This window comes from Chanodichthys erythropterus, chromosome 21, assembly GCF_024489055.1.
Source record: "Chanodichthys erythropterus isolate Z2021 chromosome 21, ASM2448905v1, whole genome shotgun sequence".
NCBI lineage: Eukaryota > Metazoa > Chordata > Actinopteri > Cypriniformes > Xenocyprididae > Chanodichthys > Chanodichthys erythropterus.
Genome location: NC_090241.1, coordinates 36,355,346 through 36,382,658, shown reverse-complemented (window position 1 = coordinate 36,382,658; position 27,313 = coordinate 36,355,346). Strand labels below are relative to the sequence as shown.

The 27,313-nt window shown below is 36.3% G+C and overlaps 1 protein-coding gene across 4 annotated transcripts in view; it reads right to left on the bottom strand.

Annotated features, from left to right (window-relative positions):
• Window positions 1-1,035: 1,035 nt before the first annotated feature.
• ralgapb (Ral GTPase activating protein non-catalytic subunit beta) overlaps window positions 1,036-27,313 on the bottom strand; it is a 41,335-nt gene continuing 15,057 nt past the window's right edge. The window contains exons 10-32 of one of the 4 annotated variants that reach the window (XM_067372756.1): window positions 24,912-25,063; window positions 24,504-24,711; window positions 19,264-19,465; window positions 18,360-18,527; window positions 18,120-18,234; window positions 17,871-18,018; window positions 17,430-17,494; window positions 15,475-15,613; window positions 14,166-14,299; window positions 12,496-12,678; window positions 12,230-12,381; window positions 11,955-12,142; window positions 11,766-11,869; window positions 10,555-10,710; window positions 10,195-10,404; window positions 8,581-8,739; window positions 8,320-8,479; window positions 8,005-8,127; window positions 7,638-7,774; window positions 4,701-4,806; window positions 4,411-4,486; window positions 4,188-4,336; window positions 1,036-4,100 (exon numbers count right to left, since the gene is read on the bottom strand). In XM_067372756.1, coding sequence (XP_067228857.1) covers window positions 3,907-4,100; window positions 4,188-4,336; window positions 4,411-4,486; window positions 4,701-4,806; window positions 7,638-7,774; window positions 8,005-8,127; window positions 8,320-8,479; window positions 8,581-8,739; window positions 10,195-10,404; window positions 10,555-10,710; window positions 11,766-11,869; window positions 11,955-12,142; window positions 12,230-12,381; window positions 12,496-12,678; window positions 14,166-14,299; window positions 15,475-15,613; window positions 17,430-17,494; window positions 17,871-18,018; window positions 18,120-18,234; window positions 18,360-18,527; window positions 19,264-19,465; window positions 24,504-24,711; window positions 24,912-25,063 — 3,428 coding nt within the window. In that variant the 3' untranslated portion in view covers window positions 1,036-3,906. The remainder of the gene's footprint in view (window positions 4,101-4,187; window positions 4,337-4,410; window positions 4,487-4,700; window positions 4,807-7,637; window positions 7,775-8,004; window positions 8,128-8,319; window positions 8,480-8,580; window positions 8,740-10,194; window positions 10,405-10,554; window positions 10,711-11,765; window positions 11,870-11,954; window positions 12,143-12,229; window positions 12,382-12,495; window positions 12,679-14,165; window positions 14,300-15,474; window positions 15,614-17,429; window positions 17,495-17,870; window positions 18,019-18,119; window positions 18,235-18,359; window positions 18,528-19,263; window positions 19,466-24,503; window positions 24,712-24,911; window positions 25,064-27,313) is intronic. The other 3 variants (XM_067372757.1, XM_067372758.1, XM_067372759.1) reach the window with 3 other exon arrangements.

The following is a 27,313-nucleotide window of genomic DNA, read 5'->3' as shown; positions in this document are numbered from 1 at the left end:
ATATTGCATATCCTTCTTGGGAGGATTTAATAATTTTTGACCTTTCAGTCTGAGATAAATCTCTTTTTGGCTCATTTTATCATATTTCAGCTCTTTGGTCTCTAAAGAAAAACCCAAGAACTTTAAAAAAAAAAATAATTTTCCAGGACAACTACAAGATTTTCCAAGACATTTTACATTTTGTCTAATTTTCCATGTGTTTTCCAGGAAAATTTGTCATCGATTTTCCAGGTTTTCAAGGTTTTCCAGGATGAGTGGGAACCCTGACAACTCTACCTCTCATCCCACCCCTTTATTCTGCATATGAATTATTTAAATGAGGAATATTGTGATGTGTTCATTCCCGGAAGAAAACTCAAGACTACAATGGAGGCGTTTGTGCTATAAAAGGGGGTGACAGTTAACTTTTTATCAGTGTTGCAGTTATTTCATTTACTACAAACATCATGCCAAATTAAACTCATATTTTGTAGATTAACCTACTGAGGATGTCAACATTTTCTGCAGGTTCATTCACTGACCTTTTGTTGAATAAGAACAAAAGCCCGACTTCATTTTCAAGCACTATTTTGTATTCTATTCATGCAAACGTCATTAAATCAGCTTTGCTCAGAAAACATATGGTCTCTCTCTATGTAGAGTTAAAATACCACTGAAGCACAGTTAAAGTTAATGAGATAATCTTGAGAGATTTCAGTGATTCTGCTTGTTAACAGCAGGCGTTCATCACTAATGCTCAATCATCACTAATTATCTCATTAACTTTAACTCTGCTTCAGTGTTATTTTAACTCTATATAGAGGCGGACCATATGTACTCTGAGCAGAGCTGATTTAACTCTGGGGATTTTGCTGTGAAGATGACTGTTGGGTAATAACGTGGTTTTATCTCCTTCACAAGATAACAGCATTACCAAGCTGCCATACGCAACTTTTGTCCAGGAGAAAAAATTAATGAAACATTTTTCTTCTCAAATCGGCAAACATTCAGAGATAATGAATTGCTCACACACTCACAGTAAAGCATTCACAGTCATTATATGATAAGAATTTAATTAAAATCTTTATTTCATTACATGTGTTACATTCAATATCCAATGTTTCTTTTGGACACGTATATGATGATGGCATAAATACAAACAAGCGTTCATCCGTTGTGCCGTCCCTAATCAATAGTATAAGATGAGTGAGCAGAACTTCACACCCGCATATTTACATAGAAAGTCAAACTTTATACAAAGTCCATGCCGCCAATATTTACACACGGAAAAAGAGACGCCGTCGAGCAACCATCCTGTGCGCTGGATGTGGGTCATTACAGTTTGTTCTTACAAAAAGAAACGTGTTAATAGGGAGCTTCTGAGCACAAAAACGGGACGTGTAATTCTCTTCCAGAATTGTTATCATGAATAACCGGAGATCAAAACTGGCGTTGTGTTTGGGTGACGCCTCATTATTCTATGACACGAGAGGTGATCACCGTACATAAAGGCATTTTTATAATGAAAACAGAATAAAATAAATACAAGCCAACCTGAATGAGGATGGAAACGGGAATATTTTGTATCTAAAAGTGCTTTCTAGAATTGCTAAAGTGAACAAATTCAGCTTGATTTGAAGATAAAAACGCTGAATAAATGAAACCTGGTATGGAAAGGTGGGGGAAAATATGTGAAAAGCATTAAGTAAAAGAGAGAAATAAATAAATGATAAGCCCTTATAATGTCTTTCGACTGAAATGCATTATGGGTCAAAGTAAAGTCGCATCAATAGCCAATAAGGATCTGTCCGCCGAAAATCACTATGTACTTCATAGTTTCTTTGCTTTTGGCAGTTTACGGCATCAAAATGTCAAGCCCCCCGTGGTCCTCGGACACATGACCGAATAGGTGTTTCTCAGTCAATCCTATTAAAGCGCCACTGAATGATAATAATAAAAAAAAAAAAATTCAACTTTTTATCTCAGTTTATACATCCCAGCTTTTTTCCTCAGGATTGTGAGATATAAACTTGTAATTGTGAGCAAAAAGTCAGCTGACAATTTTGACTTTTTCCTTGTAATTGAGTTATACAGTCTGAATTGTATCATATAAATTTGCAATTGCAAGAAAAAGTCAATTGTCAGCTGACTTTTTTTTAATATATTGCAATTCTGACTTTTTTTCTTGCAATTGTGAGTTTATGTCTCACAGTATTTTTCCCTCAGGATATAAACTCGTAATTGAGAGAAAAACGTCTGAATTGCCGAAGTCAGCTGACAATTTTGACTTTTTCATTGTAATTATGAGTTATAAAATCCAAATTGTAAGATATAAACTCGCAATTGCAAGAGTCAAAAAACAATTTTGGAAACGTCAAAAATTTTGGAAAAGTCAAAAAACAATTTTGACTTTTTTTAATGCATTTGTTAGTTTATATCTTACAATTCTGACTTTTTCTCACAATTGCGAGTTTATATCTTGCAGTTTTTCTCAGGATTGTGAGATAAAAATGGAATTAAGAGAAAAATAGTCAGAATTGTGTTTTATAAAAAGTCAGCTGACAATTTTGACTTCTTCCTTGTAATCTGAGTTATAAAGTCTGAATTGTAACAAAAACTCGCAACTGCAAGAAAACGTCAGAATTGTCAACTGACATGTTTAACATATCTTGCAATTCTGACTTTTTTCTCAGAATTGTGAGATATATAATTGTAATTGCGATAAAAAAAAAATCGTAATTATGAAAAAAAAGTCAATTGCACGCTGACTTTTTATATATCTCAAGATTCTGACTTTTTTCTCGCAATTGTGAGATATAACGAGTTTATAAGTCATAATTGTGAGATAAAAAGTTGCAATTACATTTTTATTTTTTATTCTGTGGTGGAAACAAGCTTCCATACATTCCCCATCATCTGCAGACAAAATTCTCGGAAAGAAAGCAAGCAGTGCTGAGGTGAGCGCACTGAAGGACATGATGAAGAATGATCTGAAGATGAAGATGACGTGTGCAGGAAGGAAGCTACTGGCATCACATCATTGGCTGCTGGAGATTAGTGTTCATTTCAATAGTGCTTCTACAGGAAACGGCTTCACATGAGGACGTTCTTACTGTGGCAGTCCTTCAAATAATAAACATGATCAAATAAAACGTCACTCATTGTGAAGTACAGTAACGGGGTGAATCTCATGAGAGTCAAATTTCTCTCCAAAAATAAATTATATTTTGTTTGAAGAAAAATAAAGCCTGTTTTTAGGAGTTAAGATTGTTTTTTACATTTGATATTAAAATGACACAATGCAAAAAACTTAGTTTAATGTGCAAAGAAAAATGATTCATTATTTACATTTCAAAGTGTTTATAAATCATGGTGGCATTTGTTGTACTGCTTTTTATTATGCCAATTTAAATAAAATAAAATAATTGCACTACAGTGTTTTTATGGTATTAGTGTAATGAGAATCACATTTGAGAATAATGAAAATTATTCTATTTAAATTATTATTTATTTATAAGTAATTTATTATAACCAAAAAAAAAACAAAACAAAAAAAATGCAATGTGAATTTGGGGGAAAATTAGCTTTAATGTCCCAAAAATCATAATACAAATGTAATTAACAAAAAAACCCACTAAAAACAGGCTTATTTTCTTTATGCAAAATATAGGAATATATATTTTGCACGAATATAATTTATTTTGGGGGTGAAATGTAACCTTGACAGTTTGTGTGAGATTCACAGGAGAAATACAGGCTCCGTTTTAAGATACTAAACAATAATCATCCTGTCAGGTGGGCACTGATCGTGTAGAGGTTAAGTTGAGCAAGTATTTGGCCAATCAACGTTAAAAACGTAATTCCCCAAAACCACCAACTCGAGTGCAGATTAATTCCACCTTCGTTTGCGTTCGTCTGCGTGTTTGTTTATGGGTTGAGGCTCGTCTCACCGACCTCCATGAACAGCGAGGTGTAAAACTCAGGCTCTAGCTGTTTGTTACGATAGCGGTTCACGATTTCTGCGATTTTCTGTTTCCGCCGCACGTGTGGCGGGCTGTAAGAGTCACTTTCGAGACGTTTCCTCCGACATGCGTTTATAACAGTCTGTCGCACCAGGAATCCTGGAGAGGGCGAGAGAATGACAAATTCATGATTCCAGACTTCACCATTCACCCATGGGACTCAGACACACAGACACAAACACATACCCAGTGATCTCCTGCTAACCACCATGTTGTCCACTAGAGGAATGACCATGTTGAATTTGCCCATAGCACCATGTAGTTTGATCCGGAACAGACCGGTCTTCAGCGGATGGATGAAAACTATGGGAACGTCCTTCTCTGAGGAGCTGGACCTGAAAGAGAACACATGTGAGGGCGAATGAGATCATGTCAGGGACGGAAATCAATCTTACGGACTGTTTATTACCTGGAAGCACTGCTATTGACGGCCGTCTCCACCCCGGTGCTCGTCTCCACCAGTAACTCCGACACAGGAAAGTTTTCTGCGAGAAAAAGGACAACACTGAAAAAATTTGGTGTAGGTTTACTTTGTAATTACTTGTGAAATTTACTTGCAGTTGAGTGAAAATTGTTTCAAAGAAAGACTAATAATCACTGTTTTACATATATACATCATTTATAGGTTTATTTTTCACTGTTGCTGTAAATGAAAATCAGGGAATTTCAATGAATATGGAGATGTGGTGAACATTTTACCTATGTCATCATATCGCTCAACCCACACGACCAACACTTTTGTATCCGGTCCCAATGGCGGTATCGTCCTGCCGGGCGGCAACTTCTTGCTTTTCACTGTAGGGGACTGACCGTAAGAAATAAACATTAAACACTAACGCTCAAAAGTTTGGAATAATTACGATTTTTTTTTTGTGTTTGAAAGAAGTCTCTTATGCTCACCAAGGCTGCATTTATTTGATCTAAAATACAGTAAAAACAGTAATATTGTGAAATATTGTTACCAATTCAAATATCTGTTTTCTATGAGAATATGTAGTAATTTATTCCTGTGATCAAATCTGAATTTTCAGCATCATAAGCGGTCTTTTGTGGCGTAAGCGTGACATGAGCATGTATACTACGAAAGCAATCCGGTCGAATGCGTTTTCGACTATCTCTGGAAGTGGTCAAAAGTGAAAAACCTCAGAACGTTTTACACCAGTTGTATTTAGCGTCGTCCACTTGTGATCTGATCGACCAAAATGCATCTTAATACCAGGAGTAAACAAGGCCACAGAGATGAATGGGTGAGACTACTACGGAAAAGGATTAGGGCCCAGCCATAATAAAAAATTAAAACCGTCTCGAGATTAAAGTTCTTAAATTTTGAGAAATAAGTTGAAATAAAATGTTGAAAATAAAGTCATTAAATTACAAGAAAAAAAAGTTGTTAAATTACGAGAAAAAAAGTCGTTAAATTTCAAGAAAAAAGTCTACATAAAATGTTGAGAATAAACTCGTTAAATTTCGAGAAAAAATTTGAGATAAAATGTTGAGAATAAAGTCACTAAATTACGAGGAGAAAAAAGTCGCTAAATTATGAGAACAAATTCGTTAAATTACGAGAAAAATGTTAAATTACGATAAAAGTCGAGAAAATGTTGAGAATAAAGTCATTAAATTACGAGAAAAATGTTAAATTTCGAGAAAAAAGTCGAGATAAATTGTTGAGAATAAACTAATTAAATTACGAGAACAAATTTGTTAAATTTCGAGAAAAAAGTCAAGATAAAATGTTGAGAATAAACTCATTAATTATAAGAAAAAAGTCGTTAAATTACGAGAAAAAAGTAAAAAAAATGTTGAGAATAAAGTCATTAAATTACGAGAAAAAAAAGTTAAATTACGAGAACAAATTCGTTAAATTACGAGAAAAATGTTACATTTCGTGAAAAAAGTTGAGATAAATTGTTGAGAATAAACTCATTAATTATAAGAAAAAAGTCGTTAAATTATGAGAAAAAAGTTGAGAAAATGTTGAGAATACAGTCATTAAATTACGAGAAAAAAAGTCGTTAAATTACGAGAACAAATTCGTTAAATTACAAGAAAAATTTTAAATTGAGAAAAGTCGAGATAAATTGTTGAGAATAAACATTAATTATAAGAAAAAAGTCATTAAATTTCAAGAACAAATTCGTTAAATTACGAATTTGTTCTCATAATTTAACGACTTTTTTTCTCATAATCTAACAACTTTTTTCTCGTAATTTAATGACTTTATTCTCAACATTTTATCTCAACTTTTTCTCTTAATTTAATGAGTTAATTCTCAACATTTTATTTAGACTTTTTTCTCGAAATTTAACAACTTTAATCTCGAGATGGTTTTATTTTTTATTATTGCTTGGCCCTAATCCTCTTCCGTAGACTACACAGTTTGCTCACTTTTACATAATTTTTCAAAAAAGGAAAATCAGCTACAATGAAGAACACACAGAAATGGAGGAGTGACACCTTAACATCTCGGATGGAGAACAAATGAAAACACACACTCGTAACACACAACATGTTCAGGTTTGACTGCAATGCAAAAAATGCTTTTCTTACTTAAGAATTTTTTGATATTTGGACTGGAAACGAGACTCAGAAAAAATCTAAATCAAGAAGCATTTTCTAGACAAGTAAAAATCATTGTCTTGTTTTCAGAAAAAAATAAGTCAAAATATAGTGATAATCTTGTTTTCAGGTTGAAATAACATTATTTTGCTCGTTTTAAAACAACTCATTTAATTTTACAGTGTGTAATATTGTGACAATTGCAAAACACACAAAAAAGGATATAGTACAAAAAATTCCTAAACTTTGAAAGAGAGTCATTTTATTGTTATAATAATAATGTCTAAACAAATCTAAAAGAAAAGTCATTGAGTAATCCTCTGCAGCCATCTAGTGGCTGTAGTTGAAAAATTCATGTTATTTTAATTTTAAAAGGGTTTGTTTTCCAGTAGATGGCAGCAATTGTCCACTAAACCAACAATCATCATGAATGAAATTTTGAAATTTTATATAAAATGTATATATTTAAATTATTACAAATTGAGGCAAATAAATAATAATAAAAAAACATTAATTCGCCCAAAACTGCACAACTTTACAGTAAAATATTAATAAAGTGAGTGATATTACATTTAAAAAAAAGTTATATTATGTTACAAAATCACATTTTACTCTGATTATGTAAGGTAGTTGGACAGAAAAAGCAATATTGTTGCTATATGTGCATAATAACATAGCAAGCAACATAGCATAACACAAGTGATAAAATTAGCCTATTTTATTATATGCATATTACTATAATGAGATGAGTGATAGCTGCATACATGCCTTTATCTTTTCCCTACTTTTTCCTAAATTGGGCTCCTGGTGGCTTAGACCTTTTTTCTTACCATAATTTCAATTTCAATTTCAATTTGTGTTGATTTTCTTCTCCCACCCCCTTTCTCCTACTTTTGAGTGAGAGTGAATGAGAAAACAAGATGAATGAAGTTCGCCACCCCTGTCTCGTGTGTTTTATTGCTCGATAACTCCTGACAGACACCACAGACTGGCCAGCTGAAACCGTTTAACCAGTAAGTGCCTCATTACTGAAGTGATTTAAAGGCTCAGAGGTCTGAGAATGAGATGAGAAGTTACCCGTTGCGCGGGTCCCATGTTGTCGGAGTGGTTGGGGAAGAGCTCCAGCGTGAGGTTGGGCTGTTTCAGTAAACTGGGTAACAGCTCCATCTGAGAGTCCGAGTCTGCCGTGGGGAAGCTGTGCTCGGATGACTCCGCTGCATTAGGAGAGAAATGAACATTTGTCATATTAAATAAATCAATATTAATTCATTAAACGGGTTAAACGCATTAGACTAATGGAGAAATCAATACGGCATTAAGAGTCCATAGCAGCATGTGACAGAAAAGACACTTTTTGCACAGCCGCAAACATAATCAAACTTGAAAGTGCTTGAATACAGCAATAAATTACAGAACGGCGTAGTGTAGAAACAGAGAAGTTTACCAGATGAGTCGCTGAGAGACGGTACGACAAACGCGATTTCCGTCAGAGCGTCTGCATAGTAAAGCACCCGCTTCTCTCCGTTAAACACACCACCGCCGGTGTCGCCCAGCGTCACTGAATCATCTGCACAAAAACAAACACCTTATCAGCTGCTACATAATTCCACATTGTGAGCAACACAATTATTTAACGTTTTATCCTTATAATCCGATCATAAAAAGATTGTTTTCAAATAATCACGTTGACTTGTTACATTGGTTGATTACATCTATAAAGATAGGAAATGTGTGTGTGTGTGTGTGTGTGTGTGTGTACCTGGTGTTTCAGCACCATTGGATGTGTTGATGGTCCAGCTGGTGAACACACTGCCCGTCCATCCCGGATGCTGCCCGACCTCCACCGGCCATCCCAGAGACAGCAGCAGCTCCAGGAAGTGTGGTTGCACGTTCGCTGATGACTCCACGTTCCTCAAGATCTACACACACAAGCTCATTAATATTCTGTTAGTTGTACTGATTTATGCACATTTGTATATGCACTTCAGCAGCTGTGCAGTGTCACAGCAGGGCACTTCACCTCTTGACTGCTCTTCTGTCCAGCTTTCATGTAGAAGATAAAGACGGTGTCACATGGTCGGGACGGTAACAGGTCCAGGTATCCGATGTCATCGAAAAAGCCAGACACAGATGAGTCCAGAGCGATGAGGTGAGGAGGCAGTCGACTGTTTCCAGGCTCCTGAGAAAACACACACACGCACACGCAATGTTTTTTTCCCTGTCATAAATTTTCAAAATTTTTACTGAGAAGATTCTGGCTTTTTTTGAGCAGATTCATAAATTAGAGCAGTCCAGCTAGTTGAAAATTAACTACAGAATTAATTGAGTGTGAATGACAATGTATAAAATAATGTATAATGTAATTTTTTTTTTGTATTTTAAGAGTAGCTAGGGAAGGGAAAAAAAAAAAAAGGCAGTAAAATGAATAAATATTTTAATGAAATAAAATATTTTAACTCACAAATGCTGTCTGATATTGTGATTTTGCTTAAATATTTTTTATAACACATTTTAATACTTAAATTAGCATGTTAGTGTGCAAAATGTGTAATTTTAGTATCACTGAGATACTATTATAGTTTTTATTAATATTTTGAATTACTTTTAATTTTTTTGTAATTTGAAATTTTTATTGTTTTTGTATTTTTTTGTCTATATAGTTTATTCATTTTTATTTCAGTTTTTGTATTAGTTGAAAATGAGAAATGTTGCCTTTTAAAAATATATTTTTTTCATTTTAGTTTACATTTATTTTATTTCAAGTAATGATTTAAAAAAATGCATTTAGTTTTAGTTAACTATGTAGATTAATGACTTTCTGATGTTGTGATTTTGCTTAAATTTTTTTATTATACATTTTAATAATTAAATTAACATATTATTGTGAAAAATAGTATCACTGAGATATTATTATAGTTTTTATTAATATTTTGAATTACTTTTAATTTTTAGAATTTCTGTTTGTCTACTTTTAATTTTTTGTAATTTGTAATTTTTATTACAAATTACAAAAAAAAAACTATTTTTTACAGTAAAAACTAATTATAAAATTCTATTTTTACAAAATTTTATTTTTGGATTTTTTTGTCTATAGTTTTTTAGTAATTTTTATTTAAGTTTTTGCATTAGTTATTTTAGTAGTTCAAACTGAAAATGATAAATGTTGCCTTTATATAAAATATATATATATTTTTCATTTTAGTTTACATTTATTTTATTTCGAGTAACTAATTTAAAAAAAAAATGCATTTAGTTTTAGTTAACTATGTAGATTAATGACTTTCTAAAACATCCAGGTTATAAAATGTTCAAACAAATGTTATTTAAAAATCACTGGATTACATAAAAAGAAACAAGACAAGTTGTAAAAAACACAGGAAGTAACTCTGGCAAATATACACACAAGTCACATGATCCGCACATATGTAGAAGTCACATGACTACCAAGTTGTCCACATAGCATGCTTGCCAGACCCACAGTAAGCGGTGGGGAATACCATCAGCTCTGGCAAGCATGCAAGTTATTTCCTGTGTTTTTACAACAGAAGATGGTGTTTGGATGAACACCGAAACGTCTCGTTGTTTCTTTTTAAATAAAGAGTTTGTTTGAACTACACAAACTCCGTTCTCATACCTTGAGCGCCTCTAGTGACAGGAAGCCGAAGTGCGAGAGGAAGAGGCGTGCGGTCTGAAACTCTTGAGCAGGAGGTGGAGGTTTACAGTCTGTCAGTGGGTCTGGGAAGGGTTTATTCCTCCATAAGTCCTCCGTGTAGTGCTCCAGTTTCGTCTCGTAATCTATCTGCTTCCCCATCACGGCTCGCAGCTTATCGTGCTGCTGCTCCAACTGAAACACACACACAGTGAAGATGAACATGGCATGTACTTCGATAACACGCACATAATACTACAAATTGCATGCCTAGGAGCAAGGTTTCCAAATATAATGTAAAGTGTGTGATGTTGAAGATAACAGAATGTTCTGAAGCTTTTATACCTCCTTATCCACAATGTCATGGAGATCCGGGATGCTCAGGTCGGCTTTCACAAACGGAATCTTATCCACTTCTTCTGGGAACGGTCTGTGCTTGACGTTAAACCGAATCCCTACGTCGTTTTTGGGAGTGGGCCGGCTTTCAGGAACAAACACTTGCTGTAGGAGAGACGGATATAGAGACAGTATAAGCTCATAATCATTCCCAAATACAGAATCTGAGAAGCCACATTCGCAAGAAGGACATCATGCATTAGTGCCTGTCCTCTTTTATCAGTGACGCTGGTTCAGCAAGTAATTTTTCCATTAATTTAATAAATCGAAAAAGCATTATAATGGGTGAATCACAACATTAGAAACTTATTTGAAGCAAAGACTGTGAATTTAATGGCTTTTATAAGGAAAAGAACTACAATCCCATGAAGCATTGTGAACAACAATCAAATTAAAAACAATTTATACATAAAGACGCACATATTTTAATATTTTGAGAGCAGAGGGAGACATTCATTCGCAGTGTTTCATAGTAGTGGGCGGAGCTAAAGAGCTCTTTTGGTGTATTTTGCTTGTTGCAACTCTCTGATTGGTGGAATTTTCTGTTTAGAATCATGGGTAATGTAGTTTTCCACAATAAAATCACTTGTTAAACACAATCAGTTTAAAAATAAGTGGCTGACACGCTTCCACGGAAGCAAATACCATCAATCAACAACCTCAGAACTTAAATTTTGTAAGTTATTGTTAAAAATGAAATGTCCCTATGGAGAAAATGAATAAAAGTTTTTATTTCTGGAACCCGACTATTACAAACAATGGAGAAATATAAAACTATCAATTTAAAGTGGTCGATTATATCTATTAGAAATTATAAATTCATTGCAAAATATGCACAAATATTTAAATATTTTGACATCTTGATTACGTCCTTTGCATTGCTTCATGGGAGTGGGCATTCCCTGCAAGCTCTTTTGCCATGATTTTCCAGTACAGCATCATGGGTAATGTAGTTTTTCACCACATAGTCAGTTGTTAAACATGATTATTTTTTAAATAATGCTGATAAATTAATTAAACAAATGCATATACCATTGATTTAACAACCTCGTCTTTAAAGTTATCATTAAAAAATACTTCAAACTGTTGCACTCTATTGCTTCAATCTGGCTACTGAAAGCACATCTCTGTTCTGATTGGCGGTTGATGTTGCATCTTACCTTTTGATTGGCTCTTGCCCCTCGAGGCTGATGGAAGAGCTGCATCGTCCACGCGTGTCGACCGGACATGCCTCTGATTAACATGGTGACTGATGGACAGGGGTCTGCTGACACGTGCGCAAACATATTAACAGGAAATCAGAGCTGTAATGTACTGGAGGAATGAAATGTGACAGGTGTTTTCCTCACTCTGTTCGTTTCCCAGCGGCTGCTCCAGCATGGCGATAATGACGGAGTTATCCAGGACGAAGTATCTGAAGTTACTGTGAGATGTGGAGGTGAGTCGGGAATATTTGATCAGCGTGTCCTCGTTCAGCAGACTGCAGGGCGAGGCGGGGCCGCTGGGAGACGGGAACGCACCCAACACCTGCATTATACTGGAACACACAGCAGCACAAATCAAGAGAGGCGGACGTATCGTGAGAGAAAAATCAAATCAGTGATCGTTTATGAAAGACGCTCACCATGATAACGTGGCCTCTGCAGCGTCTTTGACCCTCATAGACGCCGGGTTGTGCTCTTTGTCTCCTTTGTACTTCACTTCCTGTTCGCCGGTTTTGGACTTACTGCCCGAGATGCCGAGTTCGACAATTTCCAACACCTCGATCAGACAATCCTTAGACACAACAGAAGAGAATACAAGACTGACCTCATAAAGCTTTGTTTTGGCTTCAGTGATCAAGTTTCAGCATTTACGACCTCTACACTGTTGAGGTTCGACTGGCCGTACCTTCTCATTGAGCATGTCCGGGTGTTCGGTGAGCCAGACACACAGGCAGTGGAAGGCAGCGACGATCATGGAGTGCAGGTCTCTGGAGTGGAGCGGAGCGGGACGGCTGCACTGATACACGATGTAACTGCACACAGAGCTGACCGCGCGCTTGCGATCAGACGACTCCACGCTTACCTTCACCTGTCCGGAAGACAAACATGCATTTTACTTATTTTGTACAAAAACGGTTCAAAAGTTTTTGAAAGAAGTCTCTTCTTCACACCAAAAATGCATTTATTTGATCAAAAATACAGTAAAAATTGTGAAATATTTTTACAATTTAAAACAGCTGTTTTCTATGTGAATATATAGTAAAGTGTAATTTATTCCTGTGATCAAAGCTGAATTTTCAGCATCATTACTCCAGTCTTCAGTGTCACATGATCCTTCAGAAATCATTCTAATATGCTGCATTTAATTGATCAAAAATACAGTAAAAATTGTGAAATATTATTATAATTTAAAATTACTGTTTTGCATGTGAATATATAGTAAAGTGTAATTTATTCCTGTGATCAAAGCTGAATTTTCAGCATCATTACTCCAGACTTCAGTGTCACATGATCCTTCAGAAATCATTCTAATATGCTGCATTTAATTGATCAAAAATACAGTAAAAATTGTGAAATATTATTATAATTTAAAATTACTGTTTTGCATGTGAATATATAGTAAAGTGTAATTTATTCCTGTGATCAAAGCTGAATTTTCAGCATCATTACTCCAGACTTCAGTGTCACATGATCCTTCAGAAATCATTCTAATATGCTGCATTTATTTGATAAAAAAATGCAGTAAAAATTGTGAAATATTATTATAATTTAAAATTACTGTTTCGTATGTGAATATATAGTAAAGTGTAATTTATTCCTGTGATCAAAGCTGAATTTTCAGCATAATTACTCCAGACTTCAGTGTCACATGATCCTTCAGAAATCATGATTTGATACTCATTATCAATGTTGAAAACAGCTGAGATGCTTTATTATTTTTGTTAAAACTGTGATACATTTTATTTTTCAGGATTCTCTTTGATGAATAGAAAGTTCAAAAGAACAGCATTTATTTGAAATAGAATATTTTTTGACATTATAAATGTCTTTACTGGTCACTTTTGACTAATTTTATGCATCCATGCTGAATAAATGTATTACTATTACATTTTTACCTCAAACTTTTGAATGGTAGTGTATCACAGTTTACAATATATATTATATTAAATTAAATCTTACAAACCCCAAACCTTTGAATTGTAATGCATGATGGTTTCCACAAAAATCTAAAGCAGCACAACTTTTTTCAACATTGATAATAACTAGAAATGTTTCTTGAACAGCAAATCATCATATTAGAATGATTTCTGAAGGATCATGTGACACTGAAGACTGGAGTAATGATGCTGAAAATTCAGCTTTGATCACAGAAATAAATTACACTTTACAATATATTCGCATAGAAAACGACTGTTTTAAAATGTAATAATATTTTACTGTATTTTTGATCAAATGGAGTGTTGGTGAGCAGAAGAGACTTCTTGAAAAACATTAAAAATTATTCCAAACTATAAAAAAGACCCTCTGGCTATAACCATTTTCTATATAAATGTGCAGATGAATCAGTCAGCGTACCTTGGCGAGGCCGGCCAGCAGCTCGAGGGCGGCCAGTGAGATGCTCATGTCGAGTCTCCACTGGGAGTTCAGTCTCTGGGTGAGCAGGTGGATGCTTCGGATCAGCAGCCCGGCCGCCGTGTCTGTGTGGAGAGCTGGGATATAACACACAGCACGCCACAGACAGCGGGTTAGTAACACACACACGCACAATGCAAGCCAGGCACAGAGACATGTGACGGCAATGATAAACCATACACATGAACACAGACAAGCACAAGAACAAGTTACAGACAATGATGACTGTGTAGTCCAGCAAAATCATAACAACAAGCCGCGTTAGGCTTCATTTGACAACGTGCTTTGAAAATAAATAAAAAAGCATTCATTATACAGAACAAAACTGGTTAAAGACGTTACTTTGGGTTTAAAGAAATGTTTGACGGACACCATGCAACTTCTACAAACATGCACGTCACATTCCTGGGATGCACCTTATGAATGCTTTAAAAGGGGTCCAGTTTTGCTTTTTTACATTTTTAACTTTCTTTAGTGTGTAATGTTGCTGTTTGAGCATTAAAAAGCTCTACAAAGTCCCTCCAGCGGGATTTATTCTGTATATTAGTGTCACTGTTTCCAAACTCCCTGAAACGAGTTGTATTGAAACTGGCGGTTATGGTAAGGGGCGGGACATTTTCCAAACACACTCGAAGCGCTTGACCAATAACAACACACTGCTCCAGCTGACCAATCAGAGCGCATTGCGCTTTTCAGAAGGAGGGGCTTCATAGAGACAGGAATGTTATTGACAGACTGGGAAGAGAGGAGCTGCAACAATGGAGAATATGAGGAAAATAATGTGTTTTGGAAACATTTAAGCATGAAAACCTGTTCTAGTAGAGGGCAAAAAAGACTTTGACCTAACAGGTCCCTTTAAAAAAAAAAAAAGAAAAAAAAAAAGGGGGTTGGATTAGATTTATGTTACATTTGTGGTGCTTTTATGATGTTACTGTACTGTATGCTTTGACCGAATGGAAAAGAGCAGTGTGAATCCACAGAAAAACATGTTGTGGGATGGCTCAAATAAAATCAGCTAACCCACACTCTGGTTGGTATGGGAAATGTGAGTGTGAATATAATAAACAAGATAATTTATAGGATATGAGAGTCATTCTGGGATTTTTGCTGATTAATAGTTACACTTATGCATTCAGCAGATGGTAAATGCATGAGAGGAACGCAAGCATTGGTCAAAATGAAAAAAGTCGAAAGCTCAAACGCCTCTAATGCAGCTCAGATGCGGCGGTCGGTTCTGCATAGTGTCCCTTACCGTAGTCCCTCAGCAGGGCCTGGGCGGGTCGTTCGCTGTCTGGAGTTGTGGCCTCGGAGCTGCCTGCGCTAGCGTTGCTGATGCCACTGTTATTGCGACTGTGGCTCTTAGCCAGAGAATGGCTTCCATCCACACTGCCCTACAAAACATTCAGCACTTCATCAATGCCATTTTTAAAGGATTAGTTCACATCAGAACTCACTTAGATCAGTCACTTTCTAAGAAAAATTAAAATGTATATACTTTTTAACCACAAATGCTCATCTTGCACTGCTCTGTGATGCTCCACGCATTACGTAATCACGCTGGAAAGGTCACGCGTGACGTAGGCGGAAGTACCGATCCAGTTTTTACAAAGAGAACGTGCAAAGATTAAGTCAAACGGACTTTACAAAAAAAGGTAAAACAAGGATGTCAGACGATTTTGAGAAAATGATATGGAGGTTTTCACCTACGGGCTGTGCTCAGAATATCGATACAACGATACATCGTCATGAACTCCTGACGATGCGCGTATCGATACAGCGGCTGCCGTATCGTGTCTGTCTTGCTTTTAAATCTAGCCAATCACGTGACATCACATGACGCTCTCGAAAGGAGAAACACGCGATCTCCAAATCATGCTAACGTTTTAGGACAGGTCGATGGTATATAAATCATGGCTGAATGTTAGCGTTTGTCAATCAAGCCAAACCGTCCATTCAGAAACCGAGAAATTTGAAGGCCGATCTCTCAGGTTGACGCGCAAGCTGGCTTGACTGAAGTTTTCGTGAGGATATAGTTTATGGACTGTTTTGATTTCGGTAATTACATCTAGAAAGTTCAAAGCAGTGATGGCATATATAATAGAGATATCTGAAAGCGAAACGAAAGTGATATTGGCCTCGTCCACTGGGGAGGACGCACGAGAGGAGACCTGCGCATTTAATTAGTATGTGTATAGCTACTGATACAGTTACAAATGTATTGCTTATGGTTGGTTCATGTTATCTGATGTTTAATAAATGAACCTTATTGTTAAGTGTGTATTGTAAACTCATGTAGCGCATATTTTGTAGACCACATTAATAAAAACGTATGTTGTTCTTGAACATATTTTTAGTTGATATCCCAAAAAAAATCATTTTTAGAGATTACAAAAAAAAAAAAAACAGGCAGTATAGACATTATTATAATATTATAGCCCGATATAATTAACTAACATAGTTTTCTTACAAGTCAACAAGTTCTGTTGCAAGTGAAATTAGTCACTGAGCTTTGTTGATATGCTTTAGTGTCACTATAATTGTCAATTCAGTTACTGAGGGAGTGACTTTAAAAGCAAGCTTTTAAAAGAAGTGACATTTGTGATATTTTTGTTTATATTTAATTTAAATCATTGTTTTTTTTAATGACAAAAACAAAAGTTTTTTTCAGTTATCATGACTGTTATAACACTGGTTATTCAATAAACACATATTACTGTTACTAAACTCTGTTCAAAAGAAATTTAAATTCTAAATTGAACCCTATCGTGATGCGTATCATATCGTGACATTGTTGGTGATACACAGCCCTACGCATAACCTTTCCAACATGATTACGTCATGCGTGGAGCATCACAGAGCAGTGCAAGATGAGCATTTGTGGATAAAAAGTATATTAAATTTTATTTTTTTTAATAAAATGAGCGATGGTTTCTCTAGATTCCTCGTCTGGGATCATATAGAGCTCTTTGAAGCTGCACTGAAACTGACATTTGGACCTTCAACCCGTTGAACCCCAGTGAAGTCCACTATATGGAGAAAATCCTGGAATGTTTTCATCAAAATCATAATTTCTTTTCGATTACAGAAAGAAATAAACATCGAGCATGACATGGGGGTGAGTAAATTATCAGGAAATTGTAATTCTGAAGTGAACTAATCCTTTAACTAACTAATCCTTAAATTACAAATAAAAATTATAACTCGTACCACTTCAGCTTGGGCACCAACAGACTCCAACAGAGCCGAATCCTGGACGATATTCAGCATTGCCGCTGTAAAAAAATCACAAAGTTATTATTGAGATTTCAGCAAAAATAATTCTTCTGACTGATTTTTAATAGTGTTTTAAGGGAAGATGAGGTTTTAGAAGCTTCATATTGCCAGTTTGCTTAATTTAAATTTTTCAATTTATGAAATTAAACCGCAATGCTTGAGTTGATTGGCATGATGCAAAGTGGGCTGCGGTAAAAATCACTACATGCTTCCTTATTGCTTTAATGGCATTGTTTTTTTGTTTCTTTAAATGAATAATAATACTAATATAGTTATTATTCTAATATAATAATATAAAATAGTATATAAGTAGCTTGTTTTATAATATTTCACTTGACAAAACAGTAAATGGACATATTGAACAGGCAGCCGTACCTAGTATCATCTGTGTATTGATCGAGTCTGTCTCTGTTTGCAGGGCGCCAATCAAAATATTGACCAATCGCAGCTTCAGGGAGAGGAAGGTGACCGCCTTGTCATGGAGCGAGGTTTCATCATTGCTGAATTTCCCTTCCAACAGAACCTGCAAATGTAATTAGAAAATCAATTAAATTTGTATTTTTTCTCAGAATATTAAGTTACAGAGATCCCAGGAAGATTACTACATAATAAACCCATTTTTACCTCCGATTTGACGTTGCCAAAGTGGTGAGGAAGAGGAAGCATGGATAACAGGATATGGATGGAAGCTCTTCTCAGCTCAGTAGGGTTCACATATGACTTAAACTTGGACAACTCTCTGATGCAGAGAAAAAAGTGGAAAAAATATGGAAGCTGATGTTATCGTGTAGATCACTCACTATGCAAAAAACAAAACTTAAATACACCTAGAGTGCATGTTTTGTATCCGAAAACATTGCTCACCGATCTGGTAGGATGGTCTCCAGTGCAGATATGAAGTACGGAACCACAACATTGATCCCTTTGAGATCGGAGCAGAACAGAGCCGAAGAGTTCAGGATGATGCTGGCTAGAACCGGCCTACAAATGAAGTCTGATATCTGAAGACCCTGGATCAGGACCATGTAGAACCTGACAGAACCATTAGACACAGGACAGAAGTTAGTTTAAGTTAATGCACCCCTTTTATGCTTTACAGATATTCCCTTTCATGTAGTGTGATATATAGCAGATTGTGAGTGTCTGCAAAGTTTCAAAGATCAAAGCGCAGATAAATGGAGTTATTATCTCCCAAAAAAGGAAGTGATTCTGAATTGTCTGAAACGAGTTGTCAGTAATTCCAGTCTTACTTCCTGCAGAACCTACATAGGTTAGTGACCAATTTGCATAATGCCAGCCTATAGTGTTTATTGGCTGCTGGTGAACAATGTATACTTTGCCCCGCCCTCAAACACTGTAGTTGTATCAGAGACTGGAAGAGTTTGGTTCGTGTTGTTCATGTTGAGAAGACACCATTTTCCACTTTGATGAGATTGATACGGTAAAATCAACACCATGATTACTGTTTGTATCACTGTGTATCAAGTCCTGAGGAAGAGCTGAAATTCAGATATGATAATGAGCATTTGGATTCCGACCAGTCACAACAGACTGGGTCGTCTGACCAATCAGAGCAGAGGAGGCTCTTGGAAAGGCGGGGTTTAGAGAGACCGAATCACTAATCGAACAGTTTCAGATATTGTGAGAAAATAGCTGATGCTGTAGTGTACATTATGAGAAAATTATAACCCTGTATGCATGTAAACTTATTGTAGGAGACCTGAAACAAAATTAGGAGCCTTTAAAATAGGTGATTGCTAGCGATTACCTGGACAGGTACACTGGCAGTATCTCCTCTCCAGTCTTCTTACTGCAGAAGATCCTGCACAGCGTCCCACACGCTTCGGCTCGACCAGCCTCGTAATTATCAGGAAACTCGTTGGCGTCAAACATGGGGTTGGACACCATGGTGTCCGTGGACATCTGAGACCCTTTACGTCTCAGTTCAACTCCAGCTTGAGTCGCCAGGGCTGAGAGAGAGAGAGAGAGAGAGAGAGAGAGAGACGGACAGGGAGAGACACAAACGCAAACACTAAGTGACACTTTCACATGCGTACCGCAGGAAGCCATGACAGGGATTACCGACAAAGAGATCTTACAGGTGAAAAGTAAAAAACGTGACTCGTTTGCTCTAATCTGCGAAAATATTAAGATTTTAAACATTAACATGGTGATTTTCTTTAAAGCTGCTTTGAAACAATGTGTATTGTAAATATATTTGACTTAATTTCTGATCAAATAAATATCAATGCTGGATATTTTGTGGGATTTTTAAAAAATATATTAATGATAAACATACATATATATATATATATTCACCTTAAGGTGTCAGTGTTGCATTGAAAAATGCACTGAACTTTATAAAGCACAAAGCATCAAACTACAGCACTGCACAAATACTGCCAAAAGCACGACATTAAACTATTCTAACTTTATCTTTTGATGCACTGCCAATAATCAGACAAATTGCATGATATATTATTACACGGGCAAAATATGTGGATGTATATAGATAACTTCACAATTTAAAAATGTTGGACATTGTCAACAATATAAACATTCTATTATTTATTAAAATGTTCAGTTTTCAAATATTTTTACACTACCGGTCAAAAATTTGAAATGATCATGTTTTTTTCTTTTATGTTTTTGAAAGAAAAACTATATATTAAACTATAAATATATATATTATCCTAACCAAAGCTGCATTTATTTGATCAAAATACAGTAAAAATTGTGAAATATTATTATAATTTTAAATACCTGTTTTCTATGTGTATATATATTGTAAAGTGTAATTTATTCCTGTGATCAAAACTGAATTTTCAGCATCATTATTCCAGTCTTCAGTGTCACATGATCCTTCAGAAATCATTCTAAAATGCTGCATTTATTTTATCAAAAATACATTAAAAATTGGAAATGATTGTTTTTTTTATGTTTTTGAGAGAAAAACTATATATTAAACTATAAATATATATATTATCCTAACCAAAGCTGCATTTATTTGATCAAAATACTGTAAAAATTGTGAAATATTATTATAATTTAAAATAACTGTTTTCTATGTGAATATATTGTAAAGTGAAATTTATTCCTGTGATCAAAGCTGAATTTTCAGCATTACTACTAAGTTAACATTAGTTATATTAAAAAAGTCATCATTATTACAAACTCGACCGGTAATGTATATATTTAAATACTGAGTAAAAGGGAGTAAAAGGGTGTTTAAATGTTACTACATATTTATCATCATTTGTAGCTGTAAATATTCAAATTATAGAAGATTTATCCTTTCACAAGAGTTTATTACATTTGTTTGACAGGCATAATTTCATTTGCAGTAGGAAGCGAGTGCTAATCTAATGGGACTTTTGCGACAGCAGCACGTTTGTATCTATTTGAAGACACAGCCTTTTTCGGATCACGCAAAATCACATTGTAGTGCCATAATGTGCAATCATGTTAGCGCTCTTGAGACAGAACAGAACACGCTCTTCTACATCTCCTGGTCAGTCTCCCTGTTATCAGAGCATGTCAGTTGGATTTCATGTCAGACAAACGTTGATTAAAGGCCAATTTTTATAGTCCAGCATCCTAAATTAAGACATTAAGGCACAATATGGCTGAAACAAATTGCACCAACAACCACAACATGCAGAAATATCCATACAAAACATAAGAACAAATGAAAACTGAAGGAAATGAATCAAAGGCTAACTTAAAACAAAAGCTGTCAAAAAAATGCTGGGCAAAAACTCAAAATAACATTGGTTGGTGTGTTTCTTTGGAGAAGATCAGTTAGTAGAGGTCCTTCAGGAGATGGTATGGGTAGGAACTAGTTTTAATGATGGCGGGTAAGTTGAATCAAGGAGAAGGATCAAGCGCAACAAACATTCTCGGGTCTCGGCGGCCACGTGACGCTCGAAAACCATCGGCACTGTGGTCTCGGCCAGCGTCCCACCTTAGGATCCTGAATATTTGTTGCAGTTGAGCCAATGAGATTTGGGCAGCAGTCAAAACACTCCCCGGACCTTTAACTCAAGCAGTTTATGCGCAAGTCTCTTGCCCCAAGAAAACAAGTACTGCAACAATGAACGAGTGACAGTGTAACCAAAGGAAAAAGAAAAAAAAACTGAAATGAACCAAATAACTGCAACTGGTAAAGCTTGTGTTCCTACTTACAAGATTTATAAGAAAGAAGAATTTGGAAAAATGTTGCTGCAAGATAACAGAGATAAAATGGAAACAAATCAAAGAACAGCAGTAGTAGAGTTCAGTGAACTATTGCTCTGTTTTTGTGGTTTTAACAGACACAAGGAGACCATTAAAAAGAGTTTCAATTACCCATCAATCATGCAAAAATGAAAACTGAACAAAAACAATGCAAGTAAAGAAAAGGTGTACGCAATGCTATCAACAACTCACTACATAAAACACTAGATTAATCCCACATTCTCATAAAAAAAAAAGCCTATTTGTTAGTAATTTATTCATACAATAGAACTTTTCAAGTGACATCTGCTGCAATGGCTAAATAATCTAAACATACATGTAAAAATAGAGTCAATGGAGTCAATTAATCAGCTAATATTGGTCATGTCCAATTAACAGAAGTGTTTGCATCAGTTCTAAAATCTATCGAGAGATTTATCAATGCATGTTTTTCCATTGTCATTAATGCATTTGGCCGATTCTTTAATCCAAATTGATTTAGGGTGGGTTCACACTTGTAGTTCATTTCTCTTGGTTCTTTTGGTCCGGACCATGAAAATTAAACATTTAGTCCTGGTTCGCTTGGGGTTTACAGTCATTTTCACAAAACCGGCTTTCATGATGTATTTTTTTTTTTTTTTTGTATTTTATTTCGCTTTTTCGTTTTGAGGATTATCTGCATTGTTTCTAAGGCAATGACGTTGTGTTGGTAGGTATACGCCAAAAACAAAAACCACCACAAAACATGTTTCAGTTATAGCCTATTGCTATTTTCTGCACGTCCGGCACTTTGCAACAACACAGCCTTGTTTCTGCAGCAACTTTCAGAATGTTTTCTATAACAACGTCTGATGTTTACGTTTTACGTTGCATGAGAAAAATCACATAAACCATGCAAAATCCGATCAGAACAGTCAGACTGAAACGGATTTCCAGAAATGCTATTTGAATAGGATTCCAAACCACATATGAATGTAGAAATACAATTTCTGTGATTTTTGGATCTGCACAAAAATCGGATTTGGACAGTTTGAGCAAGGCTAAAATGTGCTCATTGTATGTGCGTACGTACATATGATGGTATTTTTACCAACTGAGAACTCACAAAGAGCTCAGAAAATGTGTAAAGGAGTCAAAACACTGGCAGGAATCCTTCCGCATCTAACGTTTTTTTGCTCGTTTAGATGTCTTTTTTTGGGGCATCATTAAATATGCGCCGATTCAGGCTGCGGCCCCTTTAAATCTCAAGCTCCTCTCCCCTGGAGCTCGCACTTGCCTTCTAGCATAAACAAAGTTCACACAGCTAATATAACCCTCAAAATGGAGCTTTACAAAGTGTTCGTCATGCAACATGTCTAATTGCATAAGTACAGTATTTATTTGGATGTTTACATTTGATTCTGAATGAGTTTGATGGTGCTCCGTGGCTAAAATTACACACTTTTGGAGAGATTTATAAAGAATGAAGTTGTGTTTATGAATTATACAGACTGCAAGTGTTTAATAAAGAAAATAATGACAGTCTTGTCTCCGTGAATATAGTAATAAACGATGGTAACTTTAACCACATTTAACAGTACATTAGCAACATGCTAATGAAACATTTAGAAAGACAATTTACAAATATCACTAAAAATATCATGTAATCATGGATCATGTCAGTTATTATTGCTCCATCTGCCATTTTTTGCTATTGTTCTTGCTTGCTTACCTAGTCTGATGATTCAGCTGTGCACAGATCCAGACGTTAATACTGGCTTGTCTAATGCCTTGAACATGGGCTGGCATATGCAAATATTGGGGGCGTACATATTAATGATCCCGACTGTTACGTAACAGTTGGTGTTATGTTGAAATTCGTCTGATCTTCGGAGGTCATTTAAACAAATGAGATTTACATAAGAAGGAGGAAACAATGGAGTTTGATACTCACTGTATGTCATTTCCATGTACTGAACTCTTGTTATTTAACCATGCCAAGATAAATTCAATTTTTAATTCTAGGGCACCTTTAATTTAGTTGTATACATGTTCACATATCCATTTATTTTGTTCTAATGTCACAAGTAATAATCTTGAGGTTTACTGGTTTTTTACACAATTTTTTTGTAGTGGTTTTTGGTGAAGTGTACTAAAACAAACATCGTCACATGTGTACCTTACTTCTTCTCACCGCAGATAACTGATGGTTTACAGGACAATTACTCAGATGTTTCTGCACGTCGTTTCAAAGAATAGTACAACGGCGACTGCGTCAAGTATAAACGCCTCGTCCGTTTGGGGAAGTGCACACGGAGTCAGTGGAGACTCGCGCGAAAGTATAAATCAGGCTTCACAGAGGAATCGCACCAGAATTTGTTTTAATTTAAGTGTGAACACACCCTTACATCGCATTAAGGAACACATTTTATCAGTTCATGCAGACCTTGGCATAATGTCATGATCTACAGTTTGAGCTACAGAAATACAATTTGCTGTCATTTAATTGTATTTTAAATACAATTTGAGGTCTCTATGTGTGTACAGTTGGCGAATTACATCTTATTTATTTTTATTAGATGTTCACGTACAAACAATCATAAAATCCAGAACATCAAACATCAAAGATCTCAAAATGCTTGTTTAACAGCATCTACGCTAGTGAACCCTGAATGTGGTACAATCTTGCAGGTAGGAATATTTTGTAAAAGAAAAAAGAAATAAACACCCTCAACAGGTAAAATAAGTAGAGAAATGAAAACAAAGGAAAACGGGTGACTGCAGTATTGATTATAACAGGTATTCTGGTCTTACCGGTCATGCTGCTGTCTCTGCTCAGACCGGAGTGGAGTTTACAGTGAACCAGCGCAGCGTCAAACAGCCACTGGCCGAACAGGTTCAGCACGCTATTGACCTTTGGTCGGGTCGGAGCTGGTAGCGGTCGGGGCTCGGAGCTCGTCTGGTTTGGGCTGGAGAGAGGGGATGTGGAAGACGGCTGGTGCGACGTTTTGGTCTGGCCAGTCTGTGGAGCAAAGAGTAAATTGTTATTTGGAAACCTTTTAGAAGTCAACATTAAATGTGAAGCATTTGTGAGGATAATAAACAAGAAAGAAAAATGTACGGCAGGACTTTAGTTATGTTAACAATTTTCTGTCGAGTGGTTTAAAAGACAATATTCAGCAAGAACAAAAATTTAACTGAATTGAGATATTGTCTTCATACCGTTGAGGCTTTGCTGGTTGTCTTTGCAACAGCTGTGGGGCGGTGCCTGCGGTTGTGAGGGGGCGTGGTGTTGGTTGTCGTTGGGGGCGGCGGCATACTGAGCCTATTGACAGGTGTGGGCGGAGCACTGTCCGATCGGGGGCGGGATATACCTGTGAGACAAACGAAACGGGTAGAGAAGCAAGAAAACCAAAGAATTAAAACCTAAAGGCTCAGTATGCCACAGAAAAGAGGGATAAAAAAAATACAAGGACACTCGAGAGATCACGTCTGGACACATATTCAGCCATAAAGCACCTGCCAACATGCCCAATTTTTATTTAATCGCAGGACAATATCCATTTCAGCCCTAAAATATGAGAAAACGCAAAAAGTTGAGGTCTTTTGGGATATTGAGACATCTGATGCTTCTTGGATTTGGCCATTTCAACGTCATCAGCAAGGCCAAACAATTCAGCTCTAAGACAAAACAATCACTAAACAATAATGCAAAGCTGTAGAATAGATATTTTGAGTATTTTAAAACTATTTTGTGTGTAAAATGGAACATGTACAGTGGGTACGGAAAGTATTCAGACCCCCTTAAATTTTTCACTCTTTGTTATATTGCAGCCATTTAATAAAATCATTTAAGTTCATTTTTTTCCTCATTAATGTACACACAGCACCCCATATTGACAGAAAAATGCAGAATTGTTGATATTTTCGCAGATTTATTAAAAAAGAAAAACTGAAATATCACATGATCCTAAGTATCCAGACCCTTTGCTATGACGCTCATATATTTAACTCAGGTGCTGTCCATTTCTTCTGATCATCCTTGAGATGGTTCTACACCTTCATTTGAGTCCAGCTGTGTTTGATTATACTGATTGGACTTGATTAGGAAAGCCACACACCTGTCTATATAAGACCTTACAGCTCACAGTGCATGTCAGAGCTAATGAGAATCATGAGGTCAAAGGAACTGCCTGAAGAGCTCAGAGACAGAATTGTGGCAAGGCACAGATCTGGCCAAGGTTACAAAAACATTTCTGCTGCACTTAAGGTTCCTAAGAGCACAGTGGCCTCCATAATCCTTAAATGGAAGACGTTTGGGACGACCAGAACCCTTCCTAGAGCTGGCCGTCCGGCCAAACTGAGCTATCGGGGGAGAAGAGCCTTGGTGAGAGAGGTAAAGAAGAACCCAAAGATCACTGTGGCTGAGCTCCAGAGATGCAGTCGGGAGATGGGAGAAAGTTGTAGAAAGTCAATCATCACTGCAGCCCTCCACCAGTCGGGGCTTTATGGCAGAGTGGCCCGACGGAAGCCTCTCCTCAGTGCAAGACACATAAAAGCCCGCATGGAGTTTGCCGAGATGGTGAGAAATAAGATTCTCTGGTCTGATGAGACCAAGATAGAACTTTTTGGCCTTAATTCTAAGCGGTATGTGTGGAGAAAACCAGGCACTGCTCATCACCTGTCCAATACAGTCCCAACAGTGAAGCATGGTGGTGGCAGCATCATGCTGTGGGGGTGTTTTTCAGCTGCAGGGACAGGACGACTGGTTGCAATCGAGGGAAAGATGAATGCGGCCAAGTACAGGGATATCCTGGACGAAAACCTTCTCCAGAGTGCTCAGGACCTCAGACTTGGCCAAGAGATCCAAGACAATGATCCTAAGCACACAGCTAAAATAATGAAGGAGTGGCTTCACAACAACTCCGTGACTGTTCTTGAATGGCCCAGCCAGAGTCCTGACTTAAACCCAATCGAGCATCTCTGGAGAGACCTAAAAATGGCTGTCCACCAACATTTACCATCCAACCTGACAGAACTGGAGAGGATCTGCAAGGAGGAATGGCAGAGGATCCCAAATCCCCCAAAATGCATCTTTCCCAAAAAGACTCATGGCTGTATTAGATCAAAATACTGAACAAAGGGTCTGAATACTTAGGACCATGTGATATTTCGGTTTTCCTTTTTAATAAATCTGCAAAAATGTCAACAATTCTGTGTTTTTCTGTCAATATGGGGTGCTGTGTGTACATTAATGAGGGAAAAAAATGAACTTAAATGATTTAAGCAAATGGCTGCAATATAACAAAGAGTGAAAAATTTAAGGGGGTCTGAATACTTTCCGTATCCACTGTGTATCCATGTTGCTTCATGGTAAGAACTGATTGGGTCAGTAGTGCAAGATTCACCAACTTTTAAGGGATAGTTCATCCAAAAATCAAAATCATTTACTCGCCCTCATGTTGTTCTAAACCTGTATGAGTTTCTCTCTGATGGTTTGAATTGACATGATGCTGAGTAAATGATTCTCATTGTTGGGTGAATTATTCCTTTAATCCACACACAATAATCTTGAATCCAAACACAGATGTCCCTCGCATTACGAGCCTTCATTTCACCAATTT